The 18,062-nt window shown below is 37.5% G+C and overlaps 1 protein-coding gene across 7 annotated transcripts in view; it reads left to right on the top strand.

Annotated features, from left to right (window-relative positions):
- The window catches only part of PDE4D (phosphodiesterase 4D), a 424,494-nt gene extending 410,732 nt beyond the window's left edge, over window positions 1-13,762 (top strand). For all 7 annotated transcript variants that reach the window (XM_075727013.1, XM_075727014.1, XM_075727015.1 and 4 more), the window contains 8 exons: window positions 3,449-3,621; window positions 4,610-4,708; window positions 4,798-4,962; window positions 6,718-6,817; window positions 10,563-10,717; window positions 11,264-11,386; window positions 11,887-12,069; window positions 12,657-13,762. In XM_075727013.1, coding sequence (XP_075583128.1) covers window positions 3,449-3,621; window positions 4,610-4,708; window positions 4,798-4,962; window positions 6,718-6,817; window positions 10,563-10,717; window positions 11,264-11,386; window positions 11,887-12,069; window positions 12,657-13,067 — 1,409 coding nt within the window. In that variant the 3' untranslated portion in view covers window positions 13,068-13,762. The remainder of the gene's footprint in view (window positions 1-3,448; window positions 3,622-4,609; window positions 4,709-4,797; window positions 4,963-6,717; window positions 6,818-10,562; window positions 10,718-11,263; window positions 11,387-11,886; window positions 12,070-12,656) is intronic.
- The last annotated feature ends 4,300 nt before the right edge of the window (window positions 13,763-18,062 follow it).

Genomic DNA, 18,062 nt, shown 5'->3' with positions numbered 1-18,062 from the left:
AAACTATACATTCAGTATCTCATTGCTCAGTGTGTGAGCAGAGAGATCATGTTAGATCCATTTCCTCGCAGCTCATTTATTTTCCGTATGTGGTTTCCCTGTATGTGTAATTACAGATAAATAGTCATATACCTATTTTCATGTAACATTACAACTACTGTATTGCTACCATATTATAAGGAATGACTATCTAATGAACTAATTATACATTAAAAAGAATTATTCTACTCTGTTTCCCTTATGAAAGTTACTGCGAAGAGGTTTCAGTGTCCTGGAAGCATAAGTAACCTCATAAAATCTTGTAGCGCACGGTTCTGATCCTTTGGTATTCCCTGCCTGCATATGAGCGGGTGGATGACTATGACTAAGTCAACATCTGAACAGACTGCTTCCAGGAGAATTTGTGCAACTCAAGAGCGTGCATGGTGGGATGTGAGCATTAAAAAAAGCCCAACACAATATTACAAAGAGTATGGTTCCTCCTCTATGGCTTTGCAGAACTAAGTGTATTTTTTTTTTTTGCTAAAACTGGTGAAAATTAATAAAACTTGGTTCCATACTGTTGATTTTGAACGTGAAGATGAAGATGGATAATATACCAATCTCAAACATGTTTTGAGCAAAACACCATTGGTTCATAAAGACTGCGTGTAGGTGAGGCACAGCTGAGTATGTCTAAATTAGGATAACAAGTACTTTAAAAAGCGCCAGTCGTGTTAAGATACATCTTGTTTTATTTGTGTGAGATACCATAGCTGGTGCTTTTTGTGTTATTTGAAAGAAGCGGGGTTTTTTTAAGTACGTTATATCCTGCTTGTCACCATATCCTAAATGGATCGCTTAGTATGTCTGTTCAGTTTACCCATGATTGCAGTAGCGTGCCTGAGTGCTGTGGCACAGCAGGGTTTCGGACAGTAAGAAAGGAATGAGCCTCTGTCATGGAGAAGCAATATTGCAGAGCTTCAGGAGCCCTGAAAGTCACAGTGTATAGTTGCCGGAGAACATGACCCACTTTGGCTGAAAAAACTGAGATACCAGTTTCTTCTTGCTTTTACTTGAAAACTTAAGGCTCATTTTGACAGGGTAAGGAAATGCATGTCAGCCTTTCGCATGAGACCTCAGTCTTGAGCAGAAAGAGGGCTGGAAGGGCAACCACTTCGAAGTTACTGAGGCACAGATATTGTTCTGTGGCCGCATGAAAACCTAGGATACTTAAAATTGTAGGTACAGGAGGAATATGATGGGGAAAATACCTCATCTACAGAATTATTGGTTAAATACAGTATTTTCAAAATACATAGTCTAAGTGTATAGGTTCTGAGCAACAATGTGAAGAGGGAAAATATTCTCTCCATAGAAAATTTTAACGAATCTAGTTAGTTAATTTTTTTAATACATGATCTATCTTCTGAACATCTATAGATTTTTTTTCACACTTGAAAGTTAAGAATGTGTAATGAGAAGACAGATTTTCCTGTTCTTCTTGTTCTTCAAAAAAAACAGACTGTTTTCCCAAGTAGGGCTATATGACATGTATGAAGTTATTCATAATGACAACAAATATATTCCTTGAGTATAATAATATGCAAAGTGATATTTTATTTTTCATTAACCTGTTTTCCTATGAACATAAAATGTAAGAGAACCTGCCAATGAGCATAGCACAACCAGGGTCAAAATGGCAAACTGTCTTTTCTGGATGTTCAGATGGGCACAGGATCCTTTGCCCTGTGTGCTTGTAGTTACAAAAGCAGAGGTGGTCTACTGGAATTCCTCCGGAGATCTAAAGTCGTTCAGACAGACGCTTCCTTTCACTTGAGTTAGTCTGACAGCTTGGCTTATGAACCTCCCTCTGATGAGTCTAAACTTTGTGCATATGACCAAAACCGTAAACATCAAAGCACGAACACGAGTCACTGCTCCTCATCTGTTGCCAGTTTGTACCAGTCAAGAGCTGCGGTGCTGCACCTCCCCCTTTTTTTGATTGTCCATATGAGGAGAGTGGTGAAGTATGGCGGGGGCAATCACGGAGCTCCATGCCACAGGCTAAAGCTTGGTGACATTTCTGCAGTCTCTTCTTTGCCGTGATTTGTTTGGAATTTGAGGTGTCCATTAAATGCGGCTGCTAGAGGGTAATTAAAAAAAAAAAAATGGAAATAAGAAAGAAAGTGAAGAAGCAAACACAATAACAATCTGGGAATTAGAAATGGACTTGCTACCCTTGTCTGATGTCAGTGTCTTTATTGAAAGTGACCACTGCAGAAAGGGAAAAATAGAGAGATGTTTTAAAGAGCACAAATTTTCTTTTCATTTTTTTAATTTTCTTTTGTTCTAAGGTGTTTTTTAAATCGTAGTTTTTGCTAGGCTCCTATGTTAGAAACATCTGTTCTGGATTTTCCTGGTTTTGCTGGAATATTCCTTGAGGACTAGAAAAGGTGCAGGTACATTTCAGCAAAGAGGATATAATTTGGAGGGAGTAATTAAAACTCTGTGTTGAAATATAGTATGAATAAAAAGAACAAAAATTAATGCAAATTTAGCAGGTTTGGCGGGAGAGTCCTTTGTTACACTAACTTAGGTTTCTTTGGGGACCATGGGCGTCTGCAGTGCTCCACACCCCCATACTGTTTCTGCAGTGATCAGCTGGCAATGGCCTAAATATACTTTTACTCTCAGTTTAATATACTTAATATAAAGTTTTTTCTGGCACATACATTGATGAGGTATATGAAGTGATGCTGCTGATGCTGCTATGGAGGCAAAAGCCCACAGCAAAATGTTGGGTTTTAGCAAAACAGTCCTTTTGTCAGTATTACTTGCTCTGGCTGAGGGGTGCAGAAATGCACTGCATTGCTGGCATGAGCTGCCTCTACATCCAAAGCGCTTGTAGACGTGGCTGGCAAAAGGCTTTCTGAATTGTACAGTCTTAACACAAACAGGACCAGTGCACAGGTATTAGGTCCTTTGAGTCCTGAAAATGTTTTGTAAAGGTTTACATGAGATACTGTTTTGATTGGTTTTGAAATACAATTTCAGAGAGTGTTTTTCATGGAAAAGAAGAAATTTTAGATTTTCTTGCAGAATTAAAGTTTAGATTTCTGTTCAATTGTAATAGCAGTTTTAGAAGGAAAGGATTGACCCTCTCTACAGCACTAGGTGTGCAGAAGTGGAAATCAGACAGTCACAAGTCACATTTAAAGGCAGCTCAGAAATGATGAGGCAGTTTGTGAAATACAGATCTGCTTATACAGAGGTATAGGTCTGTGTTTTATCTTTTCATGTTTCTACTGCTCTTGATATGAAGTATCTGTTGCAATATCTCCAAACACAAAAATTAAAAGTTTTGTTAAGAATTACAGTATCTATAAAATGCAACTCAACAGTGAAATGGACAAAAATATTTGTAATTCCTTTAAAAATTATTCTCTTTTTCTTCATTCTTTTGAAGACAAACAACATGAAGTTGAAATCCCTTCTCCGACACAGAAAGAGAAAGAGAAAAAGAAGAGGCCGATGTCCCAGATCAGTGGAGTCAAAAAACTGATGCACAGCTCCAGCCTAACTAATTCCAGTATTCCCAGATTTGGAGTTAAAACAGACCAAGAAGATGTTCTTGCCAAGGTAGAGAATATATAAATCCTTGAATTCAAATCATTGAATTAAAGTAGAGGGTGGACTTGTCAGTATTATTCCATCCTCTGCTTATAACCACTGATTTCAAGCTGTAGCACCAAAGGCTGGTCTCACTTGAAACAGTATAAATTTGGTGAAGTGGAAGAATAACAAGTAAAATCAGAATCAGGTCATAAGGGTTAATTTCCACATGAACAGGATTTCATCTGGAGATGGAATGTAAATTAACATTTATGTATGTATTAATAAAGCTGCTTATTCATAAATAATACCTGAGGAATGAAGAGTAAGCATACCATATACTGTCACAGGAATGAAAATATATAGCAGCCCTATGTTTTTTGAAAATGCACAACTGGTATATAGCATTAGAGCTATCCTTCCAGGTCCTGTCTTTAGCTGTATCATTTTACATCAATCATTTGTGGTTTCGTTTTTAGTGACATTTCCTGTGATTTTTGCACCAGCAACTAACTAGTTGGCAATAATCTAAAACTGGCATAAAGTGATTATTCATTTAATTTTAGAGTTTTGCATTTTGAAATATGCTTATCATTACATTTTCAGGAATCTCCCCCTTTATTTGAAGAGTGTTTCTGAGAAGCAGGGAAACAGCAGCAGAACCACAGCATCTCTGGAGGTTTCTTCCTTGCTGAACTCTGCTGTCACTGGGCAGTGAGATAGAAAAGTGTGCCAGTTCAGCTCATTCAAGATACTGTAGCATTTATCCCTCTGGAGCAATCCACTTAAGAGGCACTCTTTCCTGCGTAGGGAATTAAAATCTGAAAGTGGGAGCTGCAAGTTCAAATATTACAAGATTAGTAGCACTAGCTTTCCCCTTTTCGGAGTTCAGCATACAATTTTCACAGCGGCAAGGTTTGAATCTTCATGAGTCTGCTCTTTGTAGCTGTTTCAACAAAAAATCGCTGGAATTTGTGTGTTAGGTTTCAACATGTCTTGCTTGATTCTGCTCTAGGAACTAGAAGATGTGAACAAATGGGGCCTTCAGGTTTTCAGAGTAGCAGAGTTGTCTGGAAACAGACCTTTGACAGTCATCATGCACACCATTTTTCAGGCAAGTAGCAGCAGCGGTGCTGCTTTTTGCTTATCTTAGAGATTTTTCTGTGCTTTGTAATCTTAATTGTTTCTTTTTTCCTTTTCTAGGAACGGGACTTGTTAAAAACATTTAAGATTCCAGTAGACACTTTAATAACTTACTTGATGACCCTAGAAGACCATTACCATGCAGATGTGGCATATCACAATAACATACATGCTGCAGATGTTGTTCAGTCAACTCATGTCCTGCTATCAACCCCGGCATTAGAGGTAAACTACACTGAGGTGGGAAAGAGGCAGGCATGAGAGAAAGGGACATACTAAGACTCTTCTAAACTAAATATTAAAGATCTTAGCTTCTGCAGTATTTTTAAAGGAAATCTTAACATTTCTTTCACGAGTTGTGCTCTTTTAAAGATATTTTGTGAAGACCAAAGTTTATTTACATGTAAATATTGTGCAGAAAATGTCACAGCTTTTTCTTTTAAATCATCGTTTTATACTTGCAGATTTGTGCTGTCATAACCTTTTTCATTGTAACACAGTGCATAACTTGTTCCCACCATCCCATTATTAATACTACATCCTGTTCTGTCATTATTTCCCATATGGGATTCTCACTAACCACAGTTAGTGGAATTGCTTAGGAAAGATAGTGATAAAATGGGATTCCCTCAATAGGGCCATTTGTTTTTTGTTTTTTCCCTTGTGTATATTCATTCTGGTCCTGACAGGCTACTTCTGTGTTTGTTTCTCAGACAGAGTGGAACATGTACTAAATTTTTGCTGGACTGTATCTTTTTTTTTTCATAAATATTTCAAAATTGTTTAGGAAAAAAATAACATGTTCTTTTCTGAAGAATTCTCTTTTGCAAGTGCTTAAATCTCTGAAGTAGAAGGAAGTGGAAGAAAGATGGAGATTACTTTCCCTTTCTTAAGCACAATTCAGGTCTTAGCATAGCAAACATTATATCCCAGTAAATTCTTGGAAAAAGGCAGATAAAGCAAGCAGTTGAAATTTTAGTAGTTCAAAAGGATTTTCCCTCATTTTCAAGGAGGGCTGCATTTTGACTCTTTTTTTATAATGACCAATCTTCCATGTTACTGAATGCTTCTGCTTTACCTTCTTAACAAGAGGGTTATAAGTGAACCTTAAGACTGTTGGCAGGTTTCAATCCTCAAAGACTCAAGAATTCTCTTGGGAAAGATTTTCTTTATCTCAAGAAGGAGGATCAGATTATGTTCGTAAATCACCACTGGCTTCACCAAACAGTTGAACTGGTTGTCAGTAGCATTTTCAGGTTTTTTTCCAGATCAACTGTTTTTCGTGGCCTTGTTCTCAGCAGAGCTTTAGCCAGTAAAATAGCAATGTCTGCCCAGTGCCATTGCTGACCTACACACTTCTGAGCTGTTCTTGATCAGTTATGAAAGCAATAATATAATGTGGGTGCTTGTGACAGCAGGGGCCTGGGCTCAGTGACATGCCAGGTCTATTGCAGTCCTTTCTTCTTATCTTCCTAATAATCTTACACGGAAGAAAAATCAGTAAATGTTAAGTAAGATGCCTTATAGTCTGGCACCATTTCCTTTAGCATCATTTAGGAGATATGCATCTTTCAAGTATAGGACAGTACGTAGGAGTCAGGCTGAAACTTATAACTTCAATTTGTGCTATAGGTTAGAAACCTGTACTTAATGATGTAACTTGTACTTGATGATCTAATGAAAGTGGATTTATTTACAGACTGAAGCTGGAAAAAGTTCAGTTGTTACAGAATTTAGTGGCGCTGTCAGCGTGAAGTAAGGATTGTTTTACTTCGGCCAAACTTGAAATATTTATGAAATTTTACATAATTGACAATTTTACAAAAGGTTGTGATACCCTATGTGTAAAATCTCTTGAGATCCCTGATACATTTCAAATGTGTTTTCCTCGTTCAGATCTAGATTCAAAGTAGAGTCCTTTTTATTGAAAACACTTTTTCATTGATTAGTGATTGTCATTTCTGTTTCATGATTTTCTAGGCAGTGTTCACTGATTTGGAGATTCTTGCAGCAATTTTTGCCAGTGCAATACATGATGTAGATCATCCTGGGGTTTCAAACCAGTTTCTTATCAACACAAGTAAGTTTGATGTTCAGTGGTTTTCTCAAAAATTTGCTGCAAGATCTGCACATAGCACCTGAAAAATACACAGTTCATTCCCTGTTTGCTTCTATCTGTGCCTTTTCTCAGTAAATAGATACCGGGTATTACTTTGCATTTCCTGTAACTCTAGAAATAATATACCTAGCACCCTCTAGCAAGAATTATGAAGACATGAACTATAATCCTGGCAATGTTTCAATGTATTGGATGTGGTCTCTCCTGCACATTAGTTGGTTTACATTAACTAAATAAAGTTGTAGGAGAAAAATGAAGGAAGATTAAATAAAAATCAAAAAAAGGAAGACAACAGTTTATGGGTTTATACTGGAAGCATATGATATGACTAAGGATAGCCATAAATTTTTAAGAAATTTAGAAAACAAGTTTCTTTTTAGCAAACAGACTGACAGGCCCATCTCTGTCTCTCCCTGGCTGCTGTATGTGGTTTCTGATCTCTGCATACTCACGTCTCTTGGACTGAATTTTCTCAGCCTGTCCCTGCAGGCTATGGCAAACTTTTTTTTTTTTTTTTTTGTTAATTTTGGTGGGTCTCTTGCTGGCACTCCCTATGTGGAGGAAAAAGCCCTAATGAAATGAGACCCTAATGTCATCTCCAAATTTGAAACCCAGTGTACTTGTTCTGCATTTCTCAAGGCTGTTCTCTGCAGCATTGCATGAACCTCTCTTCCCTCTTTAATCTTCTACTGGAAGAAAAACACTGTTAACTTCATTGAACCTATCATGACACATTTACTGAATGTCTTGTTGCCCCGATATAACCTGCTTTGATTTCAGTGGCATATGTTACTATTATAAGTGAGTAGCACATTTTAGGTCAGTGCAAGTTCCATCATATGATGTTATTTCTTTTGCCATCTGACAACTTCTTTTACGATAACTGATCCAGAAGTACAGAAGTTGAACTAATTATTGAACTAATAATGCAAGCCCAGAAGAAGAACAAGCTATAGAAATTGAAACATACCTAGGGTTGTGTATTTGACCCATCTGATTACACATTTATAGATACTGTCATTCCTGCACTTGGGTGAATCTATTGCACTGGTGCTAAAATAGTATGACCCCAAATCAGCAGTCTAGTTTGAAGGGAGCTCCTCTTCTGACTCATTGCTGCTATACATTCAGATAAGACCTCCACTCCAGTTTAGCCTGCATCTAATTTTATTTGCCTGAGAGCTGCCTTGTAGTGAAATTCAATTTGATGATTCATCTGCAAGGAGGAGGATTCTGATTGACTCGAGATTTCTGGTGCTTTATTGGTAACCAATACAGTTCAGCAACGTGGTATAGGAAGAGAGTGAATCAAGCTGTGTGCACAAAACTGTGTAGTACCTAAATTCTTAAGAGTGGGCATATACATATAAGTAAAGTTTTTATGTTTGTTTAATCAGAAATTATCAGGATATATTGGTGGCTCTGAGGTGCTACAGGGAAACCACTTGAGTTTTTCAGGTTTAAGCAGGATGACTGGCTAGTTGAAGGGACCAGTATAGAGATACGATACATAAAGCTTGCACAGAGTTATTCTGTTGCTGCAGCTTAGAAGAAAAGTCTTGTTTTTCTCAGTTCAGCTTTTGACAGAGAAGGCTTCCATGTCAATCAAGTTAACATCACTAATTGCAACTGCTGTTGCCAAGCTGGAAGAGACAAAGGGATTTTATTCCTTTTGAGTTGTTTTGTGTACAAAGAAGAAACTGTAAGGACAGACAGAGATAGAGACCATCTAATTTAGGACTCTCAAATCCTAGATTTTCCTAATCCCAAGAACACCATTTGCTTCCACCTAGTTTTGTTTTCCAGTGAACCTTACAATGATTAATATTTCACTAAGAAGTATAAGAATACATTGTTAAAAAGCATAGTAAACTTAGTTACTTAAACTATGTACATATTTGCCATATTTCAGCTTATTCTTTATAACCGCTCCGATGTGGTATTTCTGAATATTATTTCCCTATTTAAGGATTTAAAGTCTATTTACACAGTTGTCTGAAAATCTGATCCCCCTTGAATGCTATTAAAGAACAAATAAATACAGATTGTATTAGCATCAGAGGAGATGCTTATTTGATCACTGTAACTCTGTCCTTCCACACAAATACTCTTGAATCTTATAATGTGTTGCAAAGATTACCAAGGGGGAACTTTCTTGCATTTCCACCTCCGTTACAAAGTTGAGCACATTTTAGCTCTGTCTGTAGCTCCAGCCCTTCCAAAGGGTTTTGGTGATGTTGAGTGTTTTGCGGTTGGGGCTCATCAGAATGCTGTTTGAAAGGAGAACTAACTAGTGCCTGTCTTCTTAGTAAGAAAAATAAATAGGCAAGCTTTGTAAATGTTCTGTGAAAGATGAAACAGAGATCATTTGACAAACTCAACCTTCTTTTTCCTTTTGCTATTACGGTTTTGCTGCCATCGGGGTAAGAAAAGGTAGAGGAAGGGTTTCCTGATTCAAAAGATCGATGTATTCAAGACAGGAGAGGAAGATGGCAGGATAATGGATAATGAGACTAATGAAGTCTGAAGAGCAGAGCTTCTATAGGCACCCCACTGAGCCAGAGGGATTTTAAAATAAAGCTTCTGTAAAAGAAGATAAAGAGGACAAAGAGTAGAATAGACGGACGTCTGGTTAGATTTAGGGTAGAACAGCTGTAATGAATAGAAGTTAGTATCACACATGACAAGTGTGAGTGCATAAAAAGTACTTGTTTTTTATGACAGATTCATTTGCAAGCTGTATCTTAAAATATACGCAAGCTGACTGTGTGGTATCCCCAAGTAGAATCTAAAGTTGTGCAGAAAATTGTCATAACTGTTTTTATTTGTCAGAGCTGGCTGTTCAGCAGGTCTAAGCAGACAAATGCAGACCTTGTGTGTGTGTGCCTTAGCACAGGCATTGCTAGGAAGGTTTTTCTTATTCTCACAGCTGTATGGAGTGACTGAATTAAGAATGCATCTGTTGAAGAAGGCAGCATTACGGCATCAGGCATTGACCACACTCAAGTACAAGGCAGTAGGCGAGGCCACTGCTTACATTTTCAAGCCACATGACTTTCCAAGAAAAAGACCAGAAGCTTAACTGTTACCATCCTACCAGCCTCCTCTCAAAATACCTGATTGGCATGGACCAATGACCCGTAGGCCTAAGTGACTAGGCATCTGAGTGCCTTAGCTAACTGCAGAAGGACATGGTTTGAAAACCAAGATGTGTGCTCTCTATCTGACCTGCAGCAAAGCCACAGCTTTGTATTCCCGGTCTGAGTGCTGGATAACTGCAGCTTGACTTAAACAATGATATTCTAGTAGTTGTGATGGGAGGGAGGCATGCGAAGAGAAAACATCACAGTGTGTTTTAGTTGAGGTGTGTTTATGCATATAATATTTTCCATGTGACCTCAGGCAGATATGAAAATGTGTTCTGAAAAATGCCTTCCTTGTATTTTTTCTAACTTGCCACTCCAGGCACGTGTACATGCTTCATTGCAAAGTGTTTTCTTTCTTTTCCTCAACATACTTTGCCTTGATTTGTTAAGATGTTCAGTCATTATTTCTGTAACTTTTGATACTGTGTGAACTACAGGAACTCTGCTTCTAAAAGTTCATCTGTAAATCTTGTTATGAAAGTAATTAATTTGAAAAATCTTAAAGGATTTGGTAGAAGCACAGGCTTTAGTAACGTTTTCCCCTGTGATTGTTATTGCAGATTCTGAACTTGCCTTGATGTACAATGACTCATCAGTACTGGAGAATCATCACTTAGCTGTGGGGTTCAAGCTGCTGCAGGAAGAAAATTGTGACATTTTCCAGAATTTGACAAAAAAACAGAGGCAATCATTGAGGAAAATGGTCATTGACATTGTGAGTTCTGCTTGAAAGTCCCTTTTCGATAGTGCTAGCAAATTGAATAATAAAGCACAGAAGCATTTTATGATAAATTGCATGTCAATAGACCCATAACCAATGAAGTAAAACTCTGAAGTTTTATCATGTCTTACCCAACACAAATAGTGGGTTCTTCTCAGTTTCAGTAACCGTCTATACCTTTTTAGACGGTACACAGTCCTGCTTCAAGCTGTTTTCATACTGACATGCCATTTCACCATCACTTTTAGAAATTTGCTACTGAGTTGATGATGAATTTAGGCTGATCAGATCATTCTGAACAATTCTGAACAATCATTTTGTTGTATTCTTAAACTATTCTAAACTATTCTAAGCAATTTCTAAAATGAAAACTTACTACTTTGGACACTAATGACATACAGGACTCAGACTTTTATAGTTTATTCAGACACAGGAGTTATGGGTTCTCCCCAGGACTGTTTGTTTATGTGTTCAAAGATGGTTTTAGAAGTCAGTAGAATAATTTACATAATATTCATTTATTTGTTTGTTTCTTTCAAGGTACTTGCAACAGACATGTCTAAGCATATGAATCTACTGGCTGATTTAAAAACTATGGTTGAAACCAAAAAAGTGACCAGTTCTGGTGTCCTACTTCTTGATAACTATTCAGACAGGATTCAGGTAAGAAAATTCATCTGCAAATGATTACTTGTATTAACTTCCATCCTTACTAACATTGGCCTGCCCATTCTCCAGCATGGGTTAGATCTGCTGTCCATTCTCACACCATGACTCACTACCTTCCCTCTACTCCCTCTTAAGTTTCCTACCCGTGACATACTGTTAGGTACTGAGTGGCTCTCTGAGAGACTAACGAGGTGTTTGAGTACTTCTGGACTAAATGAGGCTTTGGCCTTCTCTTCAAATTTATCAGCATGTTAATTGGTCTTTCTCTTAAAGATTTTCTGTCCCTTATACAGGCAGAAGCAGCAGAAGTGAGGTAATTCGTGGCTGTTACTGCAAGTGTGAAAAACACCCAAGCACATAAATTTTTGCTGTTTAGAATAAATCTTGCACTACATTTATTTTCAAGATTCTGTTTCACAGCCACCAAAAGTGTAAATGGAAAAGGAATGGTTTTCTCCAGTGTAATAACACCGCGGGTGTTCAATCTCTTTTAGGTTCTCCAGAATATGGTGCACTGTGCAGATCTAAGCAATCCAACCAAACCACTCCATCTCTACCGCCAATGGACAGACAGAATAATGGAGGAATTTTTCCGTCAGGGAGATCGGGAAAGAGAGAGGGGAATGGAGATAAGTCCCATGTGTGATAAGCACAATGCATCTGTAGAAAAATCACAGGTAATTGATTTGAGTAGGCAGTTAAATACACAGTATGACATTTTAACAGAAAAGGATGGTCCGTAGCCATGTTTTGATTAATTTCTGAATGCACTATTTCCTTTTTTTTTGTCCTAGTTAATTAATTCAGCTCCTGAGTAGTAAGTGAGGGTAGCTGAGATGTTTACTGTGAAAACAGTGCATGGCAGCATGTTTGCTGAAGGGATTCTATCGCTGTCATAATCTGCAATGAAGCATACATGTCAAAAGAGTTTATTGTACAGCTGCTCATTAGGGTTTCCTTTAAAAGCAGAATTAAATATAAAGCAGCTGTTTGGCTCACTAGATGCAGTGGAGTTGTTTGGAATGAACAGTTCATTTGAAAACAAATCCTGTCCTTACCCAATATCCTGAATCAGACTTTTGAGATGTAAAAGACCCTATTTACTACATAAAATAGCATGGTTTCCTTTCAGCCACCTTTAAAGGTAGTGCATCTAGTGTCTCTTACTAGCATTATATTTGTCATACTTTGCATGACTTACAGGCATAGTTGTTTATTTCTTTGTGAATAAGAGCTCATGCTAATTTTGTATTATTTGAAACAGGTGGGTTTTATAGACTACATTGTTCATCCTCTGTGGGAGACATGGGCAGATCTTGTTCACCCAGATGCCCAGGATATCTTGGATACACTGGAGGACAATCGAGAGTGGTACCAGAGCACAATCCCTCAAAGTCCCTCTCCTGCAGCTGATGACCAGGAAGAGGGTAGGCAGGGCCAAACTGAAAAATTCCAGTTTGAACTAACACTGGAGGAAGACGGTGAGTCAGACACCGAAAAGGACAGTGGAAGTCAAGTAGAAGAAGACACCAGCTGCAGTGACTCCAAGACTCTTTGCACCCAGGATTCAGAATCCACTGAAATTCCTCTTGATGAGCAAGTAGGGGAAGAAGTAGAAGAGGAGGAGAACCAGACAGAACCTTGTGTGGTAGAAGACCATTCTCCTGACACATAACAATGAAGACGCAGTCTTTTTCTCTCTTGTCCTCTCCCTTTCTTTTCCTCTTTCTCTCTGTTTTTTTGTTTTGTTTTGTTTTATTAGGTAATGGTTTCCAAAGTGTATGTCATATGCTACAACCATAGTCACAACTCGCTGTCATCTGCCAGGACGTTTGTTGATCAAAACTGACTTTGATGACTCAGTTTGGCGCTCAGGAATATTGTAACCAGAATTTTCACCTCCATGGCATCAGAAAGCAGGGAGGAGAACATCCATAAACTACATTTTTATAAGCTCTCCATTTGGCAGATTTGATTAAATAAAGCAAATGTTTTCAGAGGAGTACCACCTGCCAACCAAATGCTGGTATGCTTTGATAGTTTTTGAATTCATTGTATTTCACAAGCAAAGGATTGGATAATGTCCATCATGAGAGGAAACAGACAGAAAAGAAACTGGGTTCCTGCTAGAAAACAAATGCACATAAATAATGGGACAACATGATTCTGTTACCAATAGGAAGATGAGCTGTGGAAATTGTGTAATTTTCTAATTTCAAGTCTTCCTGATACATGACTGAAAAAAGTGTGACCCAGTGGGTTGCGCTAGCCTCTGCATTTTGTATAATATGTAAAAGCAAGATCTTTTGTAGAGCTTACTTTTATTATTAAATGTACCAAGGTATTATATTTAAAGAAAAACACTTTCAGACTTCATCTGCCACTGGTTATTTTTTTTTCAAAGAGTAACTTGCAAGTTTTCAGTACAAATCTGTGCTACACTGGATAATACTTTTAGGGTTTTTTCCTTTCCTTCTTATTTTTGCACCTTAGAATCTCATGGTAATATTGAGCTTTAAAAGTGTATTATTTTATGTATTAGTGAGTTCCATGAATATCCGTTACGTTACATAAAACTCCTTCAGTATGATGGCTTTTTTGTTTGGTAAATTTGCAGATATGACTACGGGGGGGGGTTTAAGTGTCTGAGATCTAGAATAAAAACCTGTTTAAAAACAGCTTTTAAATGCATTTTGCATTCATCTGTATCTAGGTCATAGTTTTGTCTACCTTTTGCCCTCACAGGGCCTTAGCACAGAAGATGCTGAAGGAGGAAAGAGAATGAAGAGAACTCATGGGGATTTTTTTACTGGTTTTTTTTGTTCTTCATCATGGGGATTTTGTCAGTTTTTGACTTTTTTGTTTGTTTGTTTGTTTGGGTTTTTTGTTTTTTTTTTTTGGTTCTTCATCATTTCTTCCTGAACCTGATCCATCTAAAAATCCTTTCAGTCCCCAAGAGTGCCTGGAACCTTAACAATGGAAAAGCAATATAAATTCCAGAATAACCAGTAGGGACCTGAAAAGGTTTTGTATCTGCACTAATTGAAAGTATATTAAAAGAATAACACCATATATGAGAGATACACCTATACATGTGGACAATCAAATAATAGAAAATTGTATCATTTCTTAGAGTTGGGGATATAATGCACTGTACAATCTTTTTTTTCCTCTTTTGCCAAAGTGTGTTTTAGCATTTCACACTGCTTTAAAACAATACAATTTACAAGTGGCTTTACGTGTTCTGAATATTTTTGCCATAAGAAGATGCAGTGAGTGGGTATTGAGTTGGGGAAAAAAAGAAAATTCACTTTGCTTGTAACAGTACATTTTAGCTTGCAAGTTACTGTACTCAGTAATGCTGTATTTGAATTCTTATATTGTTTTGTGTCATTATTAAAAAACAAAAAGAATATAGATAGAACAAATAGCATTCAACAGTTTAGAAAACTTGAATGACATGGATTTTACAGAAAGCTTTGACAGTTCTTTTCAGATGCATTATTTATTTTATTTGTGCCATGCATTTTTCTCACCAAATGACCTTACCTGTAATACAGTCTTGTTTGTCTCTGTTTACAACCATGTATTTATTGTAATGTACATACTGTAATGTTAATTGTAAATTATCAGTTCTTATTATTAACATCATCCTTGTCAGGGTGGTGTTGCTATATTTGGAAACTCTTGGTGAGAGAATGATTATTGTGTATACATACTCCTTGTACATTTTTTCTCCTGTAATATATTCTATGTCACCTTAGAGCTTGTTTATGGAAGATTCATGAAAAGTATAAAATACATAAAGATATATCAATAAAAAAAGCTGCAGGTCTTTGGTCCCAGGGCTGTGCCTTAACTTTAAACAATATTTTCTTCTGTTTTGCTGCATTTGAAAGTAAGGTAGCTGTGGGGCTAGGGCTGGGCATTTCTACCATATTTTTAGTTGCTAACTGATGGGGTTACTCATACGAGCTAATATACATGATACTACAGTGAGCTTTCATTCATGACCCTACTGGAAGTTCAAGCTTTTCCAGACTTCTGACAATATAATTGTATTGCCTCTCTGATTATCTTTTTACAGGCTATCATCAGGGATTACTGCAGCCATTTTTTGCTCCTTAAAAAAAAAAAAACAAAAAACAAACAAAAAAAAACAAGGAAAAAAAGAAAAAAAAAGATGCTGTATTTCAGTAGTGAATTGCACTGAAACAGCTTTGGAAAGCATTTCTAATCATTTGATTTTAATGCATATTGGGAAATAGCATAATTGGAATTAAAAGGGTGTAACTCATAGTTCTAAATCATCTGTAATATTCCTTCTTTATTTAGTAGCACAAATGACCACTGTATAAGCAGAATCTATGAAGTAGGACAAGAGACAACTTTAATTGTGGAAATGCTTTCCAACACCAATATTAGTATTATAAGCAGCCAAAGTTTTGTTTTATATAGATGTATCTAAGGCTTTGTACAGGTGTGTATAGCATAATGCACTAGGTCTACAGGAGAGTGGTAAACCTTTAGATCTTTTAATAACACTAGTATTAGGTTTGCAGGTTGGATTGAGCATCTCTTGCTGTTTGACTTGTCATGTTGCTCCAGACTACTTAGAGCTGATATCAATGAATTTGCCAGAGCGAGGTAAATACCACTCCTCCATTCCAGCGATGCCCAGCCCTTGTAGCATGTGACTTCTTTGTGAAAGGAGAGATTCTTTTTCAAGGAAAAACAGAGCCTCCTTTTTGACACAAACTGTAGATTTTAGCAGCCCTGGCCCAAAGTAAATCAATTGCTTTTGTTTTAAACGGTATAAAAGGGACACTATAACAACAGAAATCCTGAACAATTTTTTGTTACTGTTTCCATTTGATTTTCCTTTGGGTATGTCTTGAGAGTGGCAACTTGTGTGAACATTGCACATGACTATTCTTTCACTGGTTTCTTAGCCTCTCTTACAGCCTATGGGATAGTACTGTACATCAATACCTTCATATGAAATTTTATATGCAATGGAAATAAAAGCATGGGTTGATTCTGCCTAGTTACTGTATTTGATTTTCTTTTGCAAGTTAATTTTTTTTTACATACAACCCATAGTTGTGATACCTTAAGAGAAAGCATATTTCCAGAATAATTTGATTACCACATTTTCGCCATCATACTGTTTTGCATAGATAATACAAAATAAATGTGAGGGCAAATCAGAAAAGTCTATCAAATGTGGTATTTCATAAAGAAGTCTAATCCACAAAGGTGCTATACAGTTATATAGAAAGATGTTCAATCTCAGTTTTCAGGAAATTTTGCCACTAGCTTCAGTGGCAAAAGCAGCCTACCCTGAGAAAATAAAACTTCACCTTTAAAGAAACTAGAAGACTATAGATTGCCTAGAGGAGCAATACACTGGGATACCACAAAAAGAGTACCATAGTTAAATATTGACCAGACAATCTCAGCTGTAAATGGATAAAAAGAAATTGTTTTTTAAAATAAAATTCATAAGTGACAGCTGTTGCCTTGAAGAAGAAATGTGGGCTTAATACAGGTCCAGCTCTTGAAGTGGCTTTCATGCACCTCTCCCTGATCGGAGTGAGGGTTTTGTTCTTTGGGGGGTTGGTTGGTTGCTTAACTGAAAATAGTTTCTGACTGAATGAAAAAAAAACAATTCTGTGTCCATTTTTTCCTTAGGTCTCTTAGATCCTTCTTTGGGTTTGGGGTTAGTTTGCAAGGAGTAGCAATCCTTAGGACTCCTTTTTAATCACACCTTGGTGGCAGAAGAGGCTGATAAATGCTGTGCTGGGAAGAGGAGGGATGCTGCACTGAGCACAGCGGGGTGGATGAAGCAGGTGGTCCCTGTTGCTCTTGGCAGGCTCATCCTCGCACATTCCTAGTGGCCCTAGGGGGAAAATGGTTTTCATACATCATGGCTGTTATGAAGGGAAGCAGGAATCCCGAATTCTTTTTGGCACTACTAAAACCTTTTCAGTAAGGAGCTCAGGTATCACAGCTGTGTACATGGTGAGCCTGAAGCTGGCATGATTAGCTCACTGCTTCCTACATCCTCTGGCAGCACTTTGTCAGCCAATCTCTGTGCATGGCAATAATGTCTCAGAATAGCCAAGTTGCAGAGCAAAACCAAAACGGATCCTGTTTCACTGCAGCCAGCTGCTGCTATAGGAGTTGAATGTCTTTTTGAACGAATGACTCCTCTATTTCCTGATGAGACAAATCGTCTGAATAGCTGCAGCTTCATTTGCTTGATCTCTCTGCTGCATTGAAAACAAAACTCACAGTTGCTAGCACATGTAGTGTTTACTCAGTTGACCAGCCCAATTTATCAGCTGTGAATAATTTTGCTTAGTTTTTCTGGGGGGGGCGGGGGGGGAGGCAGGACAAGGACGGCAACGCAAAGTTCAAAGATGTTATAAAAGCCTTTATTTAGTTGAATTTAGTTTAGCCTGCAGGGTAAAGAAAATCTCTAGCTTCCTCCTGTCAAACTGGTTGAGAGATCTGCAAAAGTAATAAAGGGAGATAGGAAGTCCAAACAGAAATCAAAGTGACAAACTGGAAGCAAAACCCGGGCAGGGAGAAATACCCTCCAACTAAAACAAACTCATCTTGTCAAAGACAATACCATGGCTTGGATATGGGCATTAGGAGAATT

Source organism: Pelecanus crispus, chromosome Z (assembly GCF_030463565.1).
Source record: "Pelecanus crispus isolate bPelCri1 chromosome Z, bPelCri1.pri, whole genome shotgun sequence".
In the NCBI taxonomy this organism is placed as follows: Eukaryota; Metazoa; Chordata; class Aves; order Pelecaniformes; family Pelecanidae; genus Pelecanus; species Pelecanus crispus.
Note: the sequence above shows the minus strand (reverse complement) of the source record. Positions and strands in the feature narration are given on the sequence as shown.